The 18,432-nt window shown below is 43.0% G+C and overlaps 1 protein-coding gene across 1 annotated transcript in view; it reads left to right on the forward strand.

Annotated features, from left to right (window-relative positions):
* Positions 1 to 1,613: 1,613 nt before the first annotated feature.
* The window catches only part of LOC308332716 (double C2-like domain-containing protein alpha), a gene marked incomplete at its 5' end in the record, with an annotated part of 38,691 nt that continues 21,872 nt past the window's right edge, over positions 1,614 to 18,432 (forward strand). Inside the window, 5 exons of the mRNA XM_080788751.1 lie at positions 1,614 to 1,645; positions 9,560 to 9,897; positions 11,530 to 11,609; positions 12,172 to 12,246; positions 12,628 to 12,737. Coding sequence (XP_080644877.1) covers positions 1,614 to 1,645; positions 9,560 to 9,897; positions 11,530 to 11,609; positions 12,172 to 12,246; positions 12,628 to 12,737 — 635 coding nt within the window. The remainder of the gene's footprint in view (positions 1,646 to 9,559; positions 9,898 to 11,529; positions 11,610 to 12,171; positions 12,247 to 12,627; positions 12,738 to 18,432) is intronic.

Consider the following 18,432-nt stretch of genomic DNA (forward strand, 5'->3'; position numbering starts at 1 on the left):
CCACTGAGCTGTTTCACTGAAAGAATACTGCTAGCCAAATGCCTGCCAACTCATGGGGTCAACCACAGCGCTTCCTTATATTGGTTGGTCAAAGTTCACCAATGTTTAACAATGAACTTCGACCTTCAGAGCCATTGGGGGGGCGTCTACCTTTTTATGTCTATGGAATGGATGCACATGAATCATATGTGTGATCGTGCCCTGAAGACTTAACTTCAACTGATCATTCGGTATTTTAGTCCGACGTCATTTTGTAGTCCTACGTTACGTCCGGGTCCATGTGGCAGCAGCTCCCATCCGCTTCTCATTCTCACAGATTATTTCAAACTTTTGCTTTCAATACGCTACACCGCCATTGTACAACAAAGTATAGTACATCAATTTAGTCAATTATAAAAACATCTACTATACGTATTATATTAGTATTTGACATAGGATTTGATTTTTTTATTGTGTTCACCTGTGTCCTGCTAGCAGGTGTATATGCCCCCTGTTTGTCAGATGATTATCTGTTGAAGTGAGCAACCTGCTATTAGTTATCTCAACTTATCTAATGGTTTGTTCACCACCCGGTGAATCTGTTACTGTGAGGATAAAGACAGGGATGTGTGGTCACAGAACACAAGCACCCCAGAAACAAAACAAAAACGCCCACTGGTATTTTATTGTATCTCATGGAAAAAGTGCCTGTATTAGTCTATGATCCAACCTGCCACATTTTCTTTTGTTTACAGTCTCTGAAAACATCCTCTTTGAAAAGATCATGGCTTGAAAGATGACATAGACAGACAGACAGACAGACAGACAGACAGAGGAGGAGACTCAGTGGAACAGAGCAAGTAACACCAATAATGACCCTTCAACTAGAGACTAAATGGGGAAATGGCATGTTTCCACTTGTCTATCACTGCCTCAAGTGTTATTAGCATAACGGAGAGCAAGACTGAAGAGACTCTCTACCCAGTAAAGTCTCCACAGGTCCATTTTTACACTCTGAGATTAAATTAACTCTGATGGCATGCTGTTTTACACAGGAATCTTATATGTGAACACAGTCATGGAGAGGCAAGGGATTTTTTTCTTTTAATGTTCTTTTCCTGAGGAGACCCACATGGCTGCATTGAAGTGACAGTGTGGGTGGGTGGGTGGTGATTGGGTTGAAGGGCTGGAGGGAGGGAAAGAGAGAACAATGACTGTAGGGAGAGACGGAAGACAAGGATAGTCACATGCACAGTAAAGACTGTCAAGGAATAACTCCCTGATCTCTCTCCCTCTGTCTCTCTCTTCCTCTCTCATTTTTGTGTCACTCCATCCCTGTCCAGCTTCAACATGCCCTTCTAATCTTTCACCCTTTGTCTTTCCCATCTTCACTATTCATACACCCCATCTTTAATGATACCAACCAACTCAACCCCTCCCCCCACCTCTCTCTCTCTCTCTCTCTCTCTCTCTCTCTGCCTGTCTCTCTCTTTCCTTCCTTGTCTCTTTCTGTAGCTCTCCCATTTGCACACTCTCTCTCCTCTCTCTCCGCTGCTTTGGTCCCTAGCTCTCCGCTTGTCTCTCTGCCACCTGTTAGTCTCGTTGCTGTGCATTCTGGAATCCCCTGTTTTTTTATGAGGAGTTTCACACTTGCATTATCGCTGAGGTGAGTACTGTAAATCTGTTGATTGACTTGTTGATTTGCACTTAGTGAGGTGCAAAAGCTGTCATTTTACTGGCTGTATAGACGGATATGTTAATGCTTTTTTCACCTATCTTATTTATTTTTAAAATAGACTTCAGCTGTCTGCATGTGGTCCAATTTCATACTTTACACATTCTCTTATTTTATGTATTCACACACACACACACACACACACACACACACACACACACACACACACACACACACACACACACACACACACACACACACACACACACACACACACACACACACACACTGTGTGTCTGTGTGTCTGTGTCTGTGTCTGTGTTGCATACATACACTCATAGCACAGCAATGCAACATGTGGCTTGTCTTTTAATTTTTCTATATGAATGTCCTTCATTAAGTACCAAAGATTGACACACGATGAGCACCGACTAAACCTGAAGTTTACTTGTCGGCAGCAGACTGAAAATAACTTGGATAATTGACACGCGCTCCCTGACACATCGGCTCCCGGTGATGCGCTGCCTTCCTATTAGATCCTAATGAGTAGCTACAGTGTGCAGCATCGTACTGAACTGTCTGTCAAGCAGCCTCTTGTTGTTTGAAGGGAAAACCGCCGCAGGTGCATGGGGTGAGTGAGGGGGGGGGGGTCAGTTGAAGAAGGAATGCAACAGAGAGGGGGGGGGGCGCAGGCAGGCATAGAGAGACACAATTCCCCACATTCTGTACCTACAGCGGGAACAGAATGTGTCTCCATCGTAAAGATATCATAAAATCAAACAGTATTGAGCCCCGGAGGTATAAAGTCAGGTGTCACAGCAGCAGTAGCAACAACAGCAGCAGTGAGAATGAAACACAGGAGAGGTACAGGTAAGGAATAGAGACAGGTGACAAAGATAATGAGACGGGTGGATGGAACAGGGAGAATGATGATAGGTGGCGTTGTAAATGTGAGGAGGGTACAAACACGGAGGGAGGGGAGTGGGGGAGGCTGTTGGTGTCCGTGCCTACAGTACAGTACACAGATACAGAAATGACTCTAATTCATAGTGAAAGATCTCAAAGTGGAGGGGGAAGAGGTGAAACATCTTGCAGTCTTTCTCAAAGATGCTTTTGAACACAAGGTCCTGGTTATCAATGTTGTTCTGAAGTGGGGAAGCCCACTTTATGCAAGCCATCAAAAACCCTCCAGGCGACTCGGTGCCTAACATACTAGGTTGCATAACTTGGAGCCACTGGGGGCCATTTATGCCATTTTCTTACTGGAATTATGTAAAGCATGTTTTGCTGTGTGACTTCAGAGGCTCCAAGTCATATGCACACACATGTAGGACAGCCTTTCCACATGGAAAAACATGTTATCTGTGAAAATGGATAAAATCACCATGGCCCAGGGCTTGTATGAGCGAGAGTGCGAATGCATGTGTGCTTGATAGAATACACCTAACCAATAAAGGGTGTGATGAAAATGTGAGATGGGAGAGATTCTCTTGGGCAATATGAGAGTGATCAATCATAAGCTACTACGGGGCTGTGAGGCAGAAGGACCCCCCCCCCCATCTGTAGCAGCCCTATAATAGGTGAACATACAGAGGCTCTGCCTCGTGGCTGGATGGATCTGCCTGGTGTGGATGTGACTTGAGTATACATGCTCTATATCAGCCACCATGTCCCCAGTTGGCAACAGCTGCATGCGTGTGTGCCATGTGTGGGTATTGGAAATTATGCACAAACGGTATGTGGAAATTAATGTTGATTTATGCAAATGTGTACGAGCTAGTAGGCATGTTAAGTGTGTGTGTGTTGTGTGTGTGTGTGTGTGTGTGTGTGGTGTGCAGAGAGAGAGAGAGAGAGATATTCTGTACAATAATTGCCCCCATAAGGACATTCATCGTTATTAAATGCTTCCCATCAATTCTCATCAGATCTAATCATCCTTGGCAATTTCATTATAACTTACATCAAGAGGATCATATATTCAGCTTATTATTCCATGATGAGTGCTCCATATAAGCTCTGATTACTTCGTTGCTTCAGCACCATGGTTTATGGCCATGCTGAGCTGCTATATTTGATGGTCACCATGCCCAGCTTGACAGATCACAGGTTTCAATCATGCATTAGCATGGAGTGGACCGTGTCTCACAGGGCGCCATATGAGTCATTTGTCCTTTTGGAGAGCTGCAGCCCCTTGTTGCGAAGTGCACGGATCCTAGATTTATCTCTCTTTGTCAGCCTACTTAATTCAGTGCTGACAAAATCAGGGCTTCAACATCCAGTCATTAACGCTGCTCACAGCTTTTGTTTTGGGTCTGCTGGACGCGCGGCACCAAAATAGCGGCTGCCACTGGCTGGCCACCAGAGCCATGATGAACGTTGTTGTGAAACCAGCCAGAGCCAAGAATCATTCTCACGTTATTGTAGTCAATTGGAGAGAGAGTGGGATTGAGCTTCCAGGCTGGCGTGCATGTCATGTCACGCTGCATGGCGCGCTTGTTGTGTATGTTTTGTTTCATCTCGGTCCAGGGAAAGCTGGATGAGCCGTGATGTCCACGTGCCTAGTACCATTCGGCTCGCAGAAGGGAGATTCATGGACCAGGCTTGTATACCAACAACTGTCAAGTGTGTTGAAAGTCATTGTTTGGAGACAAACTTTAGACTAGAGTCTGATCATCATGGGTTATATTAGTTGATTCTAGACCAGCGATTCCCAACCTGTGGGCAGTGCATGTTTTAGATATTTCCAAGGCCTTAATTGGTCCAGAAAAGGTTGGGAACCACTGTCTCTAGATTGGTCTGTTTAACTGTGGAGGCTTCCAGCAGGCCATTTCTAGCTACATTTCCATCCATGCTATTACTAAACCCCTTATCCCTAAACTACTTTGCCTTTTGTTTTGAAAATATGTTTTTAATAGTTCAACCCTTGGAGTATAAATAATAGAGACGTCACCGAGAGGAAACTGAGGCGAAATGGACATAGTGGCCGAATTTAGTATTGCAGCCAGCGCTGGGCTGTTGACTATCATTGCGAACGTTCATGTTATTGGGGCAATGACGTGTTAACGCTATATTTCATACGTGAACACACGCAATGATAGTCAACGGCCAGCGAGTTCACGCTTTGGCCCAATCCATCCCAGAATGCACATGCACTGGACGCGTTTTTCGGAAAACCGCAGCTAAAAATCAGAAAACGCGCCCGGTGTGCAGGGACCTTTTAGACCCATATTCTATAGCCTATAGTAACTTGGAAAATATTCATTTGAAATGCAGAAGAAAGAGTGGCGATCCGAGCATTCAAATTTAAAATACTGTACTGTACTGTACTGTACTGTACTGTACTGTACTGTACTGTACTGTACTGTACTGTACTGTACTGTACTGTACTGTACTGTACTGACACAACCAGACTTTAGGGGGGCGCCAGCCCCTCTTATATTCAGCTAGTGTAGATCTTTGTCCTAACACAAACATTAAATGCCATTGACAATGAATGGAGTATTTACATCACACACAAATTCCCATTGACAACGAATGGATGATGTACGATAATAAGAGCGCCCCTCACTTCACATGTGTGATTTTTGAGGGGCGCTATAGCTGCTCCTATATACACGTTTAATGTTTGTTTTTCCATAAACAATCGCTATTGAAATCGCTATTGAAATGAACAGAGTTTAATGTTTGTTTTGTCCATGTTTGTTATGTCTGATAATTACGTCATAAAATATGTATATATACATTCGTAGTGATACATAGTATACAGTATATACATCGCCCCTAACTTCACACGGGTGTGATTTTTGTATATACCGGTATTCAAACATATATATAATTAATATATTAAAGTCTAACTCATGTTGATTAGGTGATGTAATGGTGATGTAAAACAAACAATGACACAAATGACACATTTCCTAGTTGATTTCATTTTTCGCTTTGTATTCATCTGAAATCACACTCATGTGAACTGTGAAGTGAGGGGAGCGCTTATCATTGTACATTACATATTTTCTTCAATCTTGTGGAAAAATCTGTCTGCTATATAGCCGATTGGCCGATTTGCTCAGACACAAATTCTCCTTTCAATGTCAACGGCAGTTGTGACACGAGTTAGGACAAAAAGCTGTATATAGGAGGGGCTAGCGCCCCTCAACACTCAATCAGTAACAGGGATGGAAGACTGCAGTTGAGGCTCTGCGTCAACGATTCAATACAGGGATTATTTTTTATACTGATGTTAGGTTGTCAGTGTGACATAAAGTATAGAGATATGATATTTTCTGGTGGAAGCCCCTATTTGATTTTTCTTATAACAAATCAATATTGGAGAGGTCATGGCTTTCCTGCTGGAGCTTTCAGCAGCTTTCTCTTATTTTGCACCCTGGTCATGGAATAACCTCCAGAACAACACTACAGATGAATGATTTTGTCTCCCTTGGCAGTTTAAAGCCCTGGTAAAAAATGGTGTAACTGTGTCTGCTATTCCAAGTTGGATTTTGTATTATATACCGGTATCTGCTTTTGAGGGGCGATACCCCCTCCTATGTCCAGCTTTTGGTGTATGCGCTATATTACAATACCGGTAATCACACCCGTGTGAAGTGAGGGGCGCTAATATATTAAAGCCTAACTCATGTTGATTAGGTGATGTAATGGTGATGTAAAACAAACGGTGCCCACACAAACATTAAACGCCATTAACAATAAAGAGACAATGTGACGTAATGAGGCACATTATGACGTACATTTTCCCTTAATTGTCAATGGCGTTTTCAATTTAACTAAAGACACATTAAACCTGTAGGACAAAAACTTTACCTACACAAACATTAAATCCCATTGACAGTCAATGGACAGTTTTGAGTGTTCCTGTAAACACAAACATTGCGCAACACAAACATTGATGACACAAATTCTGATTGGCCGGTGTGAGATGATGTATGATGATGTATGATGATACGATCGCCCCTCACTTCACACGGGTGTGATTCATTTTATATATATATACGGGTATTTGTAACTAGCAATGTGTAGCCTTCGAAAAACATTTTAATATCAAGGAACTTCCTGGTTTTTGTTGGCTATTAAAAATAGCAGATATACAAGCTCACAGCGCGTCACTTTGTGTCGTGCTGTGAGCTTGTACATCTGCTATTTTTCAACATTTTGGAAACATTTTGTAGAATCTGCCTCAGATCTTAATGGTTAAATTAAATAAATACAAAGCAAACCTAATTGTACGCACATCGACAGTAGATGCTAGGCCAAAGAAGAGGTAGAGCGGGCACACAGTCTTCAACAAAATAAAGTGATCCTTTACCTTTACTGCTTGTTTGTCTGGTATTGAGGACTGCACAGCCCCTCAGGCCCACTGTCTCCAGACAACAAAACTGAGACTGTGACTGTGAGAGGCTTCTAATTGAATCCATCCATACCCCATTTCCATTTCCTTTTAAAATCTTGTTTTAGTCAAAAGTGCTGACACATCTGCCTGTCTAAGCAGCCACTATCATCAGCACGACACTTCATTCTATCTGAACCATAAAGAAATGTCCTCCATAATTAGCCATCCATCAGTACTGGATTGTCAAGCATGTTAAGATAACGTCTCACTAAGCATTGATGATGCAGCAATTTCATTATAGATAATTAGAATACAGGGGGAGACCCCAATTGTCCAGAGCAAGTCATTATCTCTGAATATTAAATGTAGTTAATGTATTCAATTGAGTTGCAAAATTCTCTACAGACCGTCCTTTTTTTTCATTCTCTGAGGAATTTGTGTTTTGTCTTTTAATTATGTTAAATAGATCGCAGTGAGAGTACCGGTATACGATTAAAGCATACTCTCAAATTCATCATTACAATTAATTGAAACACTTTATTTGGTCAGCTGCTGCACCTGGTCCTCATCTCCTCAGCAGTACACAAGGGTTAATAAACAGAACATTGTACAACCCATCTCTCCATCCATCTTGCTAACAGAGGCACAATGCAGTCACAGCGGCCATTAGATTGCAATTCATTTAATAAAGCACAAAGAGTAACGAAGGCATTAAGAATATATACAAACCAAACATCATCATCATCAATGTTATTAATGATCATGATTATTATTTTAGCCATAATCGTGCAGCCCAAATACAGATCGATGATTATTGCCCTTTCTCATGCTCCTTGTTCCCACTCATTTTGCTTTGCTTAAGACCTGGAACGCATCTGTGTCACCTGAGGTTTTAACCACTTCAACCATTATTTTAAACCTTAGCTTGTGGGGGAAAAAAGCTCATAGTCTGGCACAGAATGCCGCGCTATGAGCTTGTAGATCTGCTATTGTTTTTAAATTGTGAAAAGGTTGCGCAAATCTTTGAATATATATTCTTTCACAGCGAATGCTGGGGCCCGGGGGGGTCCCTGGTACAAAAACATTTTCAGGTGGGGGTCGGTGACGGAATATAATATAATTTTGAGGGTCCTTGGACCTTGACATGGAAAATATTTGACAGGTTTTTCAGAAAACTTACATTGCCCATGTGCTTGCTTCAAGTTGCACATAAAAGTATGTCTTTGTAGTGGGGATAATGTAATACACAGGCAGCCGGAGTCCTCACTCTGAACGAATACTACTTCTGCCTCTGTGTTTATTTTCTCTCTATACCAGGGATTCCCAACCTGTGGGCCATGAGAAATTGAGAATACTGCAAATGAGCCCCCAGATCATTGACAGAACACTTGGGGGCGCGTTCGAAAATACCGCACCGGAGCGCACTCGCCTATTAGTTTACATTCCACAGTGCGCTCAGTCCGAACGCGCCCTAAAACTAATTGATAATATATATTAAAATAAATGTCTTGGTATACCAAAAGATTAGCAGTAAACCATGCTTCGGGGTCGTGTAAATTCACATTATAATGTGTTTTCGGTCTGGCCCCAAGTGCTGTGTGGGCATTTTAGCGAAACCAAACATTGGAGGAGCCAGTTTTTCAATCACAAACGCTGATTGGCTCTTCCACTTTTTGGTTGCTGCAAAACGCCCACACACACAGCACTTTTTGGTTGCTGCAAAACGCCCACACACACAGCACTTTTTGGTTGCTGCAAAACGCCCACACACACAGCACTTTTTGGTTGCTGCAAAACGCCCACACACACAGCACTTTTTGGTTGCTGCAAAACGCCCACACACACAGCACTTTTTGGTTGCTGCAAAACGCCCACACACACAGCACTTTTTGGTTGCTGCAAAACGCCCACACACACAGCACTTGGGGCCAGATCGGTCGTTCGATGTATGATAATGTGAATTTACGCCACCAGGATGGTTTACCAGGCTACCGATAAATGGGAACTTAAGAGTATAGCACACAATCATTTGATTGGTTGTTAAGTGGTCAGATGGGTGGGCCTCGAATGCATTTGAGAGTGGGCCCTGATCCAGAAAAGGATAGGAACGCTCCTCTGTACCTATTGTATGACTATGGCCTGTCACAATTATTACATAATCGTCTAATCGCAATTATTTGAGATAATATCAATTATTTTTGCATAATCATCAATTGTTTCCATGTTGAACATTTTCAAAAAAAAATATCTCTTTTGTAAAAAAATTGGACTGAAAAAAATATTAACTATTAAATGTATCAGTGATTTCTTTGTAGATTTAAGTTATTTGTCCGTTTTCTGCCCTGTGCAATTTGTGATTACGAAGCCTAAAAAGGCAAACAGAAATACAAATTGTAACATTACAATGTTTAATGCAAAAAACACAATTGTATGGTTAATCGCAATTATTTGTGTTGACAATTAATCGTCAACTTAAATTTGTAATGGTGACAGCCCTACATCACCCTTCCTGAATGAATCCTATACTGTACGTGTCTCTCTGTGTCTCTTCTCTACAGCCCTATGACTGTGCGAAAGGGAAAGCGCCTGGCCGTCTCCATCCAGGAGCACATGGCCATCGATGTGTGCCCCGGGCCCATCCGTCCCATCCGCCAGATTTCTGCCTACTTCCCCCGCCTCTCGCCCACCTCCTCCGTCTCCGAGCCTGCCTCGCCCAATCCATCGGGGCCTCCCACCTCGCTTGCGCCTGGCCTAGTGGGAGGAGCTACGGGAGGAGGAGGAGGAGGGAGCGGGTTGTTATCCCCGGGCACAGCGAGGGGAGGAGGGGGAACATTCTCGGCCATGAGCAGCATGGACACCTCCATCGAGATAGACAGCTGTGACAGCGATGACAGCAGTGAGTCGATGGGGAAATGTCACATGACTTCTCCAGACCCGAGATCATCCTTGGTGTTGTTGAGAAGGCTGCCGGTGCTTTATGTCTACTTAAGGCACTGATTCCCAAACAGTGGGTCGGGACTCCTATTGGAGATCACAGACCAATTTACAACCTGTTTTAATGCAGTCAACCCCAATGCTCTTCAATTAATCACCCATCGATTCTGAACATTGTGCATTAACCCCGTATTAAAATTCTCAACAGGCCCAAATATTATGGCCCGGCCCAACCCTACCCTAACTGGGTCGGCCCGAGGCTCGGCCCGACCCTAAAACTTACCATAATGTTAAGCCCGAAGCCCGACAAAAGAAAAAGAAAGAAAGAAAAACCCACTAAATGGCGGCGCGGTGGCGCCATGTTTCATTGTGAAAGTGAGATGGATGTATGTAACTCACGTTAGAATAGGCTATTAATGTTCCATTTCCAATCATTCTAATGGATTCCATACAGTGGTGGTGGTGTATCCACCCAGTCCATAGTGATAGATGCAGATACAGATACAGACGAGCTGAATAGGCAATAGCATATTGTTAACAGCCATGACCATGAGTCATGGAGACAATCAGTGACAGTCCACATCCCTGCTTGCAGGCAATGGAGTCAGCACCACATGTCTGGGCTGAAGTGATGGGTTTTGACGGTAGGCCTGTAGTGTGTTGTGTGGGTTCGCATTGTAAAAATAAAACGGATATTGTTAAGCATATTGTTGCTGTCGGGCAGAAACCTCTTTTCTCCATATTCTAACTTTTTGTATTTTTTCGTAAATGAATGGCTCCTACTTGATCATACAGCGCCACACAAAAGTATCAAAAGTAGCAGATATACAGTACAAGCTCAAAACACGGCTCTGCTAATTTGGCTGTTTTTGAATTTGAATCCTGAAAAGCAAACGTTTTGGACATGTCCACCCAACAGCGACGATATGAGACAGTCAGACAGTCTACATTTCTGAAAAGGAATATAGTAAATATAGGAAAATAGTATTTAAATTTAGTCTGATAAGAAGCAGGAATGAAACATATCCCTGATAAGTTGAGGACAGCGTGCACACCTAATTGCTTGACTTTCTTCCATGGTTCGGGGAATCCAAAACCCCAAACGTACATCCATGAATATTAAAAGGAGTCAGGCAGGCGCACACAGATTTTACTTTAGTTTATTTAAAATAAATTTTCTTTTTTTTGGTTTGAAGATCTTTTCAAAAACAAAGTCTGTGAAATCAGTTTGCGGGATTCCTTTTCATTTGTATTTGTAGTCAGACAGGAAAGGGGGAGAGAAATGGGGAGTGACACGCGGCTGTTTTGGCAGCCTAGGTGCCCAGACAGTTGAGCTAACCGTCCGGCCCATTCCTTTTCATTTTTATGGATAAAACATATCCCCACCCATGATGAAGAATGTATGAACAGAGATTCAAATAAAAATGAAAAGCATAGGCGTGGGTTTCCCCCCCATCACCTCCAGTGAATCAAACCTTGTGGGCATGTGTGAGGGTGGCTAGATGTGTACGTAAACTGGAGGGTTGTGGGTCTTGCTAAACTCACATGATTTCCCAGCTCTTCAGACTTTCTCTTTTTTTTTATGACATAACAGCTTCACTGGGAACGTTGGCATTTGACCTGGTATACGAGAGGGCGACCAGCTCCTTACACTGCACAGTACTGAGAGCCAAGGTATGTACCGTCATTTAGAATACCCACCTCACTTAGTACAGCTTTGAATCCGTTTCCCCACCATGGCCTTGTCAAACCGCCAATTTCACTTCTTATGGAAGGGATTTCTTTTATCATTGGTTTTTATCTTGAATGTATTATTTGTGTCCTTTCTAGTCAAATACACTCCCGCCTGTCTACAGCATGTCTGTCCTGTAGCCTACTGATGTTTTCCAGATTCATCTTTAATTCCATTCACTGTGTCAGTGTGTCTTGGAAGCATGTTTGTTTTTAAACAGTCAGCCAGGCATCTGGCACTATGTGACTCAGTAGTGGTTACAGTTACCTGTCAAATGAAGGATCCCCAGGCGTTCTACTACCTCCGCTCTGCTGTTTGTTCTAAACAATGAACCACTCACTTGCCCACATGCGTAGCCATTTAACAATTCTTTATTGGTGTAGGCAGTTTGCCCTTTTATTATACTTCCCCATCTCTCTCTCTCTCTCTCTCTCTCTCTCTCTCTCTCTCTCTCTCTCTCTCTCTCTCAGTCTCTGACTACTTCTCTCTCTCTCCTTCTCTAAGGGGCTGAAACCAATGGATTTCAATGGCCTGGCCGATCCATACGTTAAGTTACACCTGCTCCCAGGAGCATGCAAGGTTTGCTTTGTATTTTTAGAACATGGTTTTTGTTAAATCCATTTTCCTGTTATTAGGCAAGGCATGATTGCCTAACTCAATTCAATTGAGGGGTTTAGCAAATATGAAACGAATCAATCAAAAGTAAAGACTAGAATATGTATGTACAATTAGAGGGCGATAAAGAGACTCACACTAAATGCTTTTTATTATTTGATTGTTATCATGATCAAAAAGACAATGATGTAAGTCCCCCATTATGCTCACTCTGAGCTGTTGCTGAGCTGATAAGGTCTTACATTGTTTTGTATCAAGGTTGCTTTCAGTGCTGACACTTTCCCTCTCTAAGAGGCTTTGTGTTGACTTGTGATTCTTAATCTGCGCTCCTCTGATGACACGCAGGCCAACAAACTGAAGACCAAGATTGTTCGCAACACACTGAACCCTGTGTGGAACGAGACGCTCACCTACTACGGCATCACAGAGGAGGACATGTACCGCAAGACGCTCCGGTAACTATTTCTGTCCCCTTCATCAATCTATTTTCTCCCGCCTTGCTTTTATCTCAGAGCTACGCTGCCACATCCTAAGTGTTGGAACCCCTCGGGTCCATTTCTTAACGCTCAGAGTTGAATCAAACCTCACGGTGTAGCCTTTGCTTAGAGAGGATTGTTTACATTGTATATTGATTACTGGGTCTATCTCTCTCTCTCTCTCTCTCTCTCTTTCAGCCATCTCTGTATTAGCGTTTATCCTGTTAGGCCCCATCTATCTCTCCCCTCTTATCTCTTCATCTGTCATTCTTGTCCACCGCTTTCCTCCACTTCATTGCTTTCATTCTCTCCTTTCTGTCTTTATTGATCATTTTGTTCTCTCTTTCTCTCTTAATCCTCAATTTTCTCAGTTCCTTCCCATCTTTGTGATCCCTTGATTCCCTTCAATACCCTTTCTTCAATCATTCAATCTTTTCCGCTGTCTGTCTGTCTGTCTGTCTGTCTGTCTGTCTGTCTGTCTGTCTGTCTGTCTGTCTGTCTCATCCGTCTTCCATTTCCTCATCTATGCTCTCTTTCTGTCTCAGCTGTTCCTTTTCTTTTTTCTGTCTCACTCTCTCTTTCAGTCAGGCATCTTATTCTTTGTCATTCAACCTCAATCTCTCTCTCTCACTCAGTCTCTTTATGTCTCCACCCCTGATATCACTTTCTCTCTTCCTTTCCCTGTTTCTCTCAGTCACTCTCTGTCCGCTTCTGATTCTCTCTGTCCCTGCTGTAGTGACAGATTGAGGTTGGAGTCAGCATTGGGGCAGAAGTGCCCTGGCCTGTGACAAAAACTTTGGGCCGATGCGAGGGAGTGCATGAATACATTATGCCATCGATCTCTTGGGGGAAGAAGGTCAGATGGCCATCCGCCGGCCAGACTTTGTTAATTCAATGGTGCGGTTTAGCGGTTGCCCACAGGGAGTGTTTGTTTGCACTATTAAGAGATGCAATACGAAAGTGTGACCCCTGGACTGGTTCAGAATACGTTTTTCTTTTTTTCTACTACCCAGAATCCAACGCTGGCCAAGTAAATTGGACGTGAGATGGAATACAGCCATAATACAGTATTGCGTTATTTTTCATTGAGACAAGTTCTGCAGCTTGCTTGTTTAATATCTATTATTCTGCTGCCCCTCCTTAAGTGGTCTTATCAAATGGCCCTGCGGCAAAAGACCCTCAATATCCATTCATGACTTGCATACCATATCAGCAGAAAATTGAATCATCCGCAAGCTTATGGAATCTGTCTCAGGCATAAACAAAAGCGCTGTGCCGTTATGCTAATTTCTCTTTCCCTGACGAATGGGCCGTATTTCGCTGATTGGACACCTTATGAGTGTGACACTCACTCTGCACACAAATTAAATTCAGCATCCCACCCTCTGCTGTCTGGGAGGTGAGATTCTTCTCCCCCCAGGAGCACAAAATGTCAGCTGTCACATTAATAGGAGAATCATGAAGCATTCGTCGCTTTCGGGCAGAAACCTTGTATATCCATAATGTCAACCTTTTTGTTTTTGTAAAAGAATGCCCTACTCTGTCCTACTACAGTGTAACACAGTAGTAGAAGTAGAAGAAATCTGCAATTTTTGTACAAGATAAATTAAGTGACCGTGAAAGCGATTATATTAGTCTGTGTTTTTTGAGGGGCGATAGCCACTCCTATGTCCAGCTTTTGGTGTATGACAACCGGGCTAGCATCCCAGCCCGCCCGTTTAGCAGGCTGGCATGCTTTAATAATACTAAACACAACAGAAACCCCAGTGCTTTAATATTGGGGGACAGTCTAGTTTGTCATTTAATTCTCCCGGGTACTACCCATAGACTGCTGTATTTCACAGTGGGTGCTCCCGAGACCTTAATCACATTTCATATCATTGTTATGCTGATGACACCCAATTGTATTTTTCTTTTAAATCCTCTCAGCATTCTAACTTATCCATTTTAAAAGAATGTCTTAATTCTATTAAGGACTGGATGTCCCAAAACTTTTTACAGTTGAACCCTGACAAGACTGAGATCCTAATTATAGGACCCGAGAGCACCCACTGTGAAATACGGCAGTCTATGGGTATTACAGCAAATTTTCCGAAGGTGTCAAAAAACCTAGGTGTACTTTTTGATCACCAAATTAGTTTCGAACCACATGTAAAAAAATGTTGTCCAAACATGTTTTTTCCAACTGAGAAACATTGCCAAAATTAAGACTTTATTAACACCACAAGACCTTGAAAAACGTATCCACGCTTTTATTTCGTCCCGCCTGGACTATTGTGTAATTCCTTGTTTACAACATTGAGTCGCTCCTCTATATACCGCCTCCAACTTGTGCAGAATGCGGCTGCTATAGACTGCTAACCAATACACAAAGGAGGTCACACATCACTCCTGTGCTTGCAGCCTTGCATTGGCTACCAATCGACTCCAGAATTCAATTTAAAATTGTATTAATTACTTATAAATCTCTTCATGGGCTGGGCCCAATTTATTTAAGTGAACTGGTGCACCCCAAGGTGAATATGAGACAACTTAGGTCTTCAGACAAAGGTCTTCTCATTATCCCCGCCACTAAGCTGCGAACCAAAGGTGATTTGTTGCACCTACGCTGTGGAATGATTTACCACTCTGCTTGAGAAACGCTGTGTCTGTTGGCATCTTTAAGACGCTACTAAAAACGAATTTGTACCGCAAACATTTTGGTTTGCTCCAGTGATTGCTTAAATTTTTTGTTGATTTATATGTACTGTTCTATCTTATCTATTTCTAGGTACTGTCTTTGCTGCTCTGTTTTTTATTTCATTGTTGGTTTATTTTTGATTGAGATGTTCTTGTTTTATTCCTTTTATTTTATTGTACAGCACCTTGTAACAACTGTTTTGAAAGGCGCTCTATACATAAAATTACCTTACCTATTACCTACTGCCTTTCCGGGGGAAATATTTAATTGAGCTTGCTCCAATGCTTGTTGAACGACATCTTGCCATCAACATTGTAATATCGCACCGCACATGTGCATCAATGACGTCATGCATAAACAATCCATCCAGATGCAGATTGACATGGAATCTCTTTGCACTACAATAGAAAGTCTAGGCCTAGGGAAAAAATCTGAACATTTTATTAGACTATGGTTTCCACCTGTGGCTAAAGGATTTTTGCACTGCCGTGTGATTCGATCTACTCTAATTTGACTATTTCTGGCAAAACTCCTACCTGTACAAGGAGGATGGCATTAATTTAAATGGAAGGGGAACCAAAGTGCTGCAGCCTGCAGCACAACTTTATTAAGTTTATAGCTTTTAACTTGTGATATGAACCGCGGCATGATCCGATGCAGACCTTAATACCCACCTCAGACTTTAGAACTAACTGGGTGGGTCCTGCCACTATATGTCCTTTTCCTGTCCCCCCGATATTTCCCAGTCTATTACATATACCTTCCCATAATGTGTGCCTCCCATGCCGCTAGTCATGTAGATGGCGAGTGGCCCATAGTTAATAATCTTTCTATTTCATATAACTCAGGTAATGGTATAGCTCAGCTGCCTAGTCCAGTCTTTGACATCCCTGCGAGGATCGCTCCACGAACGCTCCACTTGCTGAAAAGTTAACCGTTTTTCACATATTTGGCTACAAGGTGTACACTCAGAGCCAGACCCCTAAGGGTCCATTTGGTTTCAAACTATAATGCTGTGGACCCTGGGGAACTCCCTCAAGCACCCCTGGGGGTCCCCGGACCCCACTTTAGCCTTAGCCAATCCGTCCCCCAAACACTCCTCCAGACCATTATGTTTTGATCCATCTATTTTCGATCTACTTAACTCTTACCCCACCGAGGCTGCCCACCCCCCTCCCCAGGCGCTGTGATTACAGACCTGCTGTGACCCTCCCACAACCCCCTTCGCCTGTGTTTTCGAGACCTATCGAACCACTTGTTCATTTCCCTCCCTCTCTTGTCCCCCCTCTGACCCTGGTTTCCATACTCCCCGCTCTTTGTTTGCGTCTGTCTGCCCCCTCCCCAACACTGGCCATTCGATTCCTCGCTGTTCGATCTCAGCGAAAGGGCAAAAAAAAGGTTTCTTTTTAGCTAATAAGGCAGTGGACTGGAAATGACCTCTGGGAACCTTTAAAAGCTATTGAGTGTTTTCCCCAGGCAGCCTCCACAACCGCCCCCCCTGCACCTTGCATACTTCTGCATGTTGTGTTTTCCATGAGCAGCTGAAGACAGAGAAGGAATCAGACCATTTAATACACACCCTTATGGATTTAGTTAAAAGCTTCCACTAACTAAAGTGGACACATTCTGTGTCAATTCCTCCTCGCTTGTACCATCAACTCATCACTGCATCTCTCTGCCTCTCTCCCGCAGAAGTCGCACATCTACATTTACATAAAGCATGGAGAGGAACACAATCGCTCGATTGAATTTAAATTGCAGCACGACAATCTTCCGCACGCGTGCGTGCATGCCCCCCCCCCCCCCCCACACACACACACATGCACGCACTCGTGAGTGCGCACACGATTTACTGATGCTGCCTCTAAAATCTTTTTTATCCCTCTGTCGCTCTTTGTTCTCTCTCCCATTCTGCTTGGTGTTGATGCGTTTCGAGCAGGTGATGATGGTGGGTTACATTACAGATGTTGGACGGGCCTATAAATATGGATTGAGTAATATGAGCCTTTGCTCCTATATGATGCACTCTCACATTCTAAATCCCCACGGCAGCCAATATGGTCAGGACTCTCTGCATTACTTTGGCCTCTGTGTCTCAATCAGCCAAAATAACCCAATTATTTCACATTTCTTACAGATGATTTTAAATGTTATATATATATCTCTGCTATCGGGAAGAAACCACCTAGCTCCAAAATGTTCATTTTTCAGGAAATTAAAAATATAATATTTTCAGGAAATTAAGAAAACCTTATATTTTTAAAACAAAGCATTACTGCCTCATCAAAGTTGTTGTTGTGACTTTATATCCTTATATCCTTATCCTTATAATAATTCAGCGAATCTCCTAATGTCACTGACAGAGCTTTATCTCAACATTGGCTGGCCCAATCACTCCCACTTTTCACACAGGCATGGACCATAATTATATGGAGGTCTTAACGGAGCCCTTTTTATTTCACACATTAATGATTAATAATGACTTTATTAGTGAATTAACCTCGCACCTCCGTCCACCTCCGTCCCTCCACTGGCATGCTTCCTCTAGCTACCGCTGCAACACAACAAAATGTGCCCTATACAATTTGGCGCCGCGTGTGTGTGTGTCTCTCCTAATACACAGCACAGCCGTTGTCGTCTATCTTCGACCGAGCCACACTATTGGCGAACATCTCTCCACGCAAAACAAAATCTGCACGCTCCCAGAATGAACCTAGCCTACTTTTTACCCATTTTACCGACGTATTTCACTGTTAAAATATTGTTTTTACATCACTCCAACCCCCTCAGGCCAGGAGGCGCTGTGTGTGTGTGTGTGTGTGTGTGTGTGTGCGCGCGCGCGGACGGGAAACACTCTGCAACACGTTACATTTCTACTTCTACTAAAGAAAGAGGCAGCGACGGAGCCATAAGTCCATTATCCATACATTAGGGGACATAAATTGCGCAAAATACTTTTAAACATGACGCGGCCACGCCAGAAGGCTGCTCCTC

This window comes from Protomyctophum bolini, assembly GCF_963924005.1.
Source record: "Protomyctophum bolini genome assembly, chromosome: 18".
NCBI classification, from domain to species: Eukaryota; Metazoa; Chordata; class Actinopteri; order Myctophiformes; family Myctophidae; genus Protomyctophum; species Protomyctophum bolini.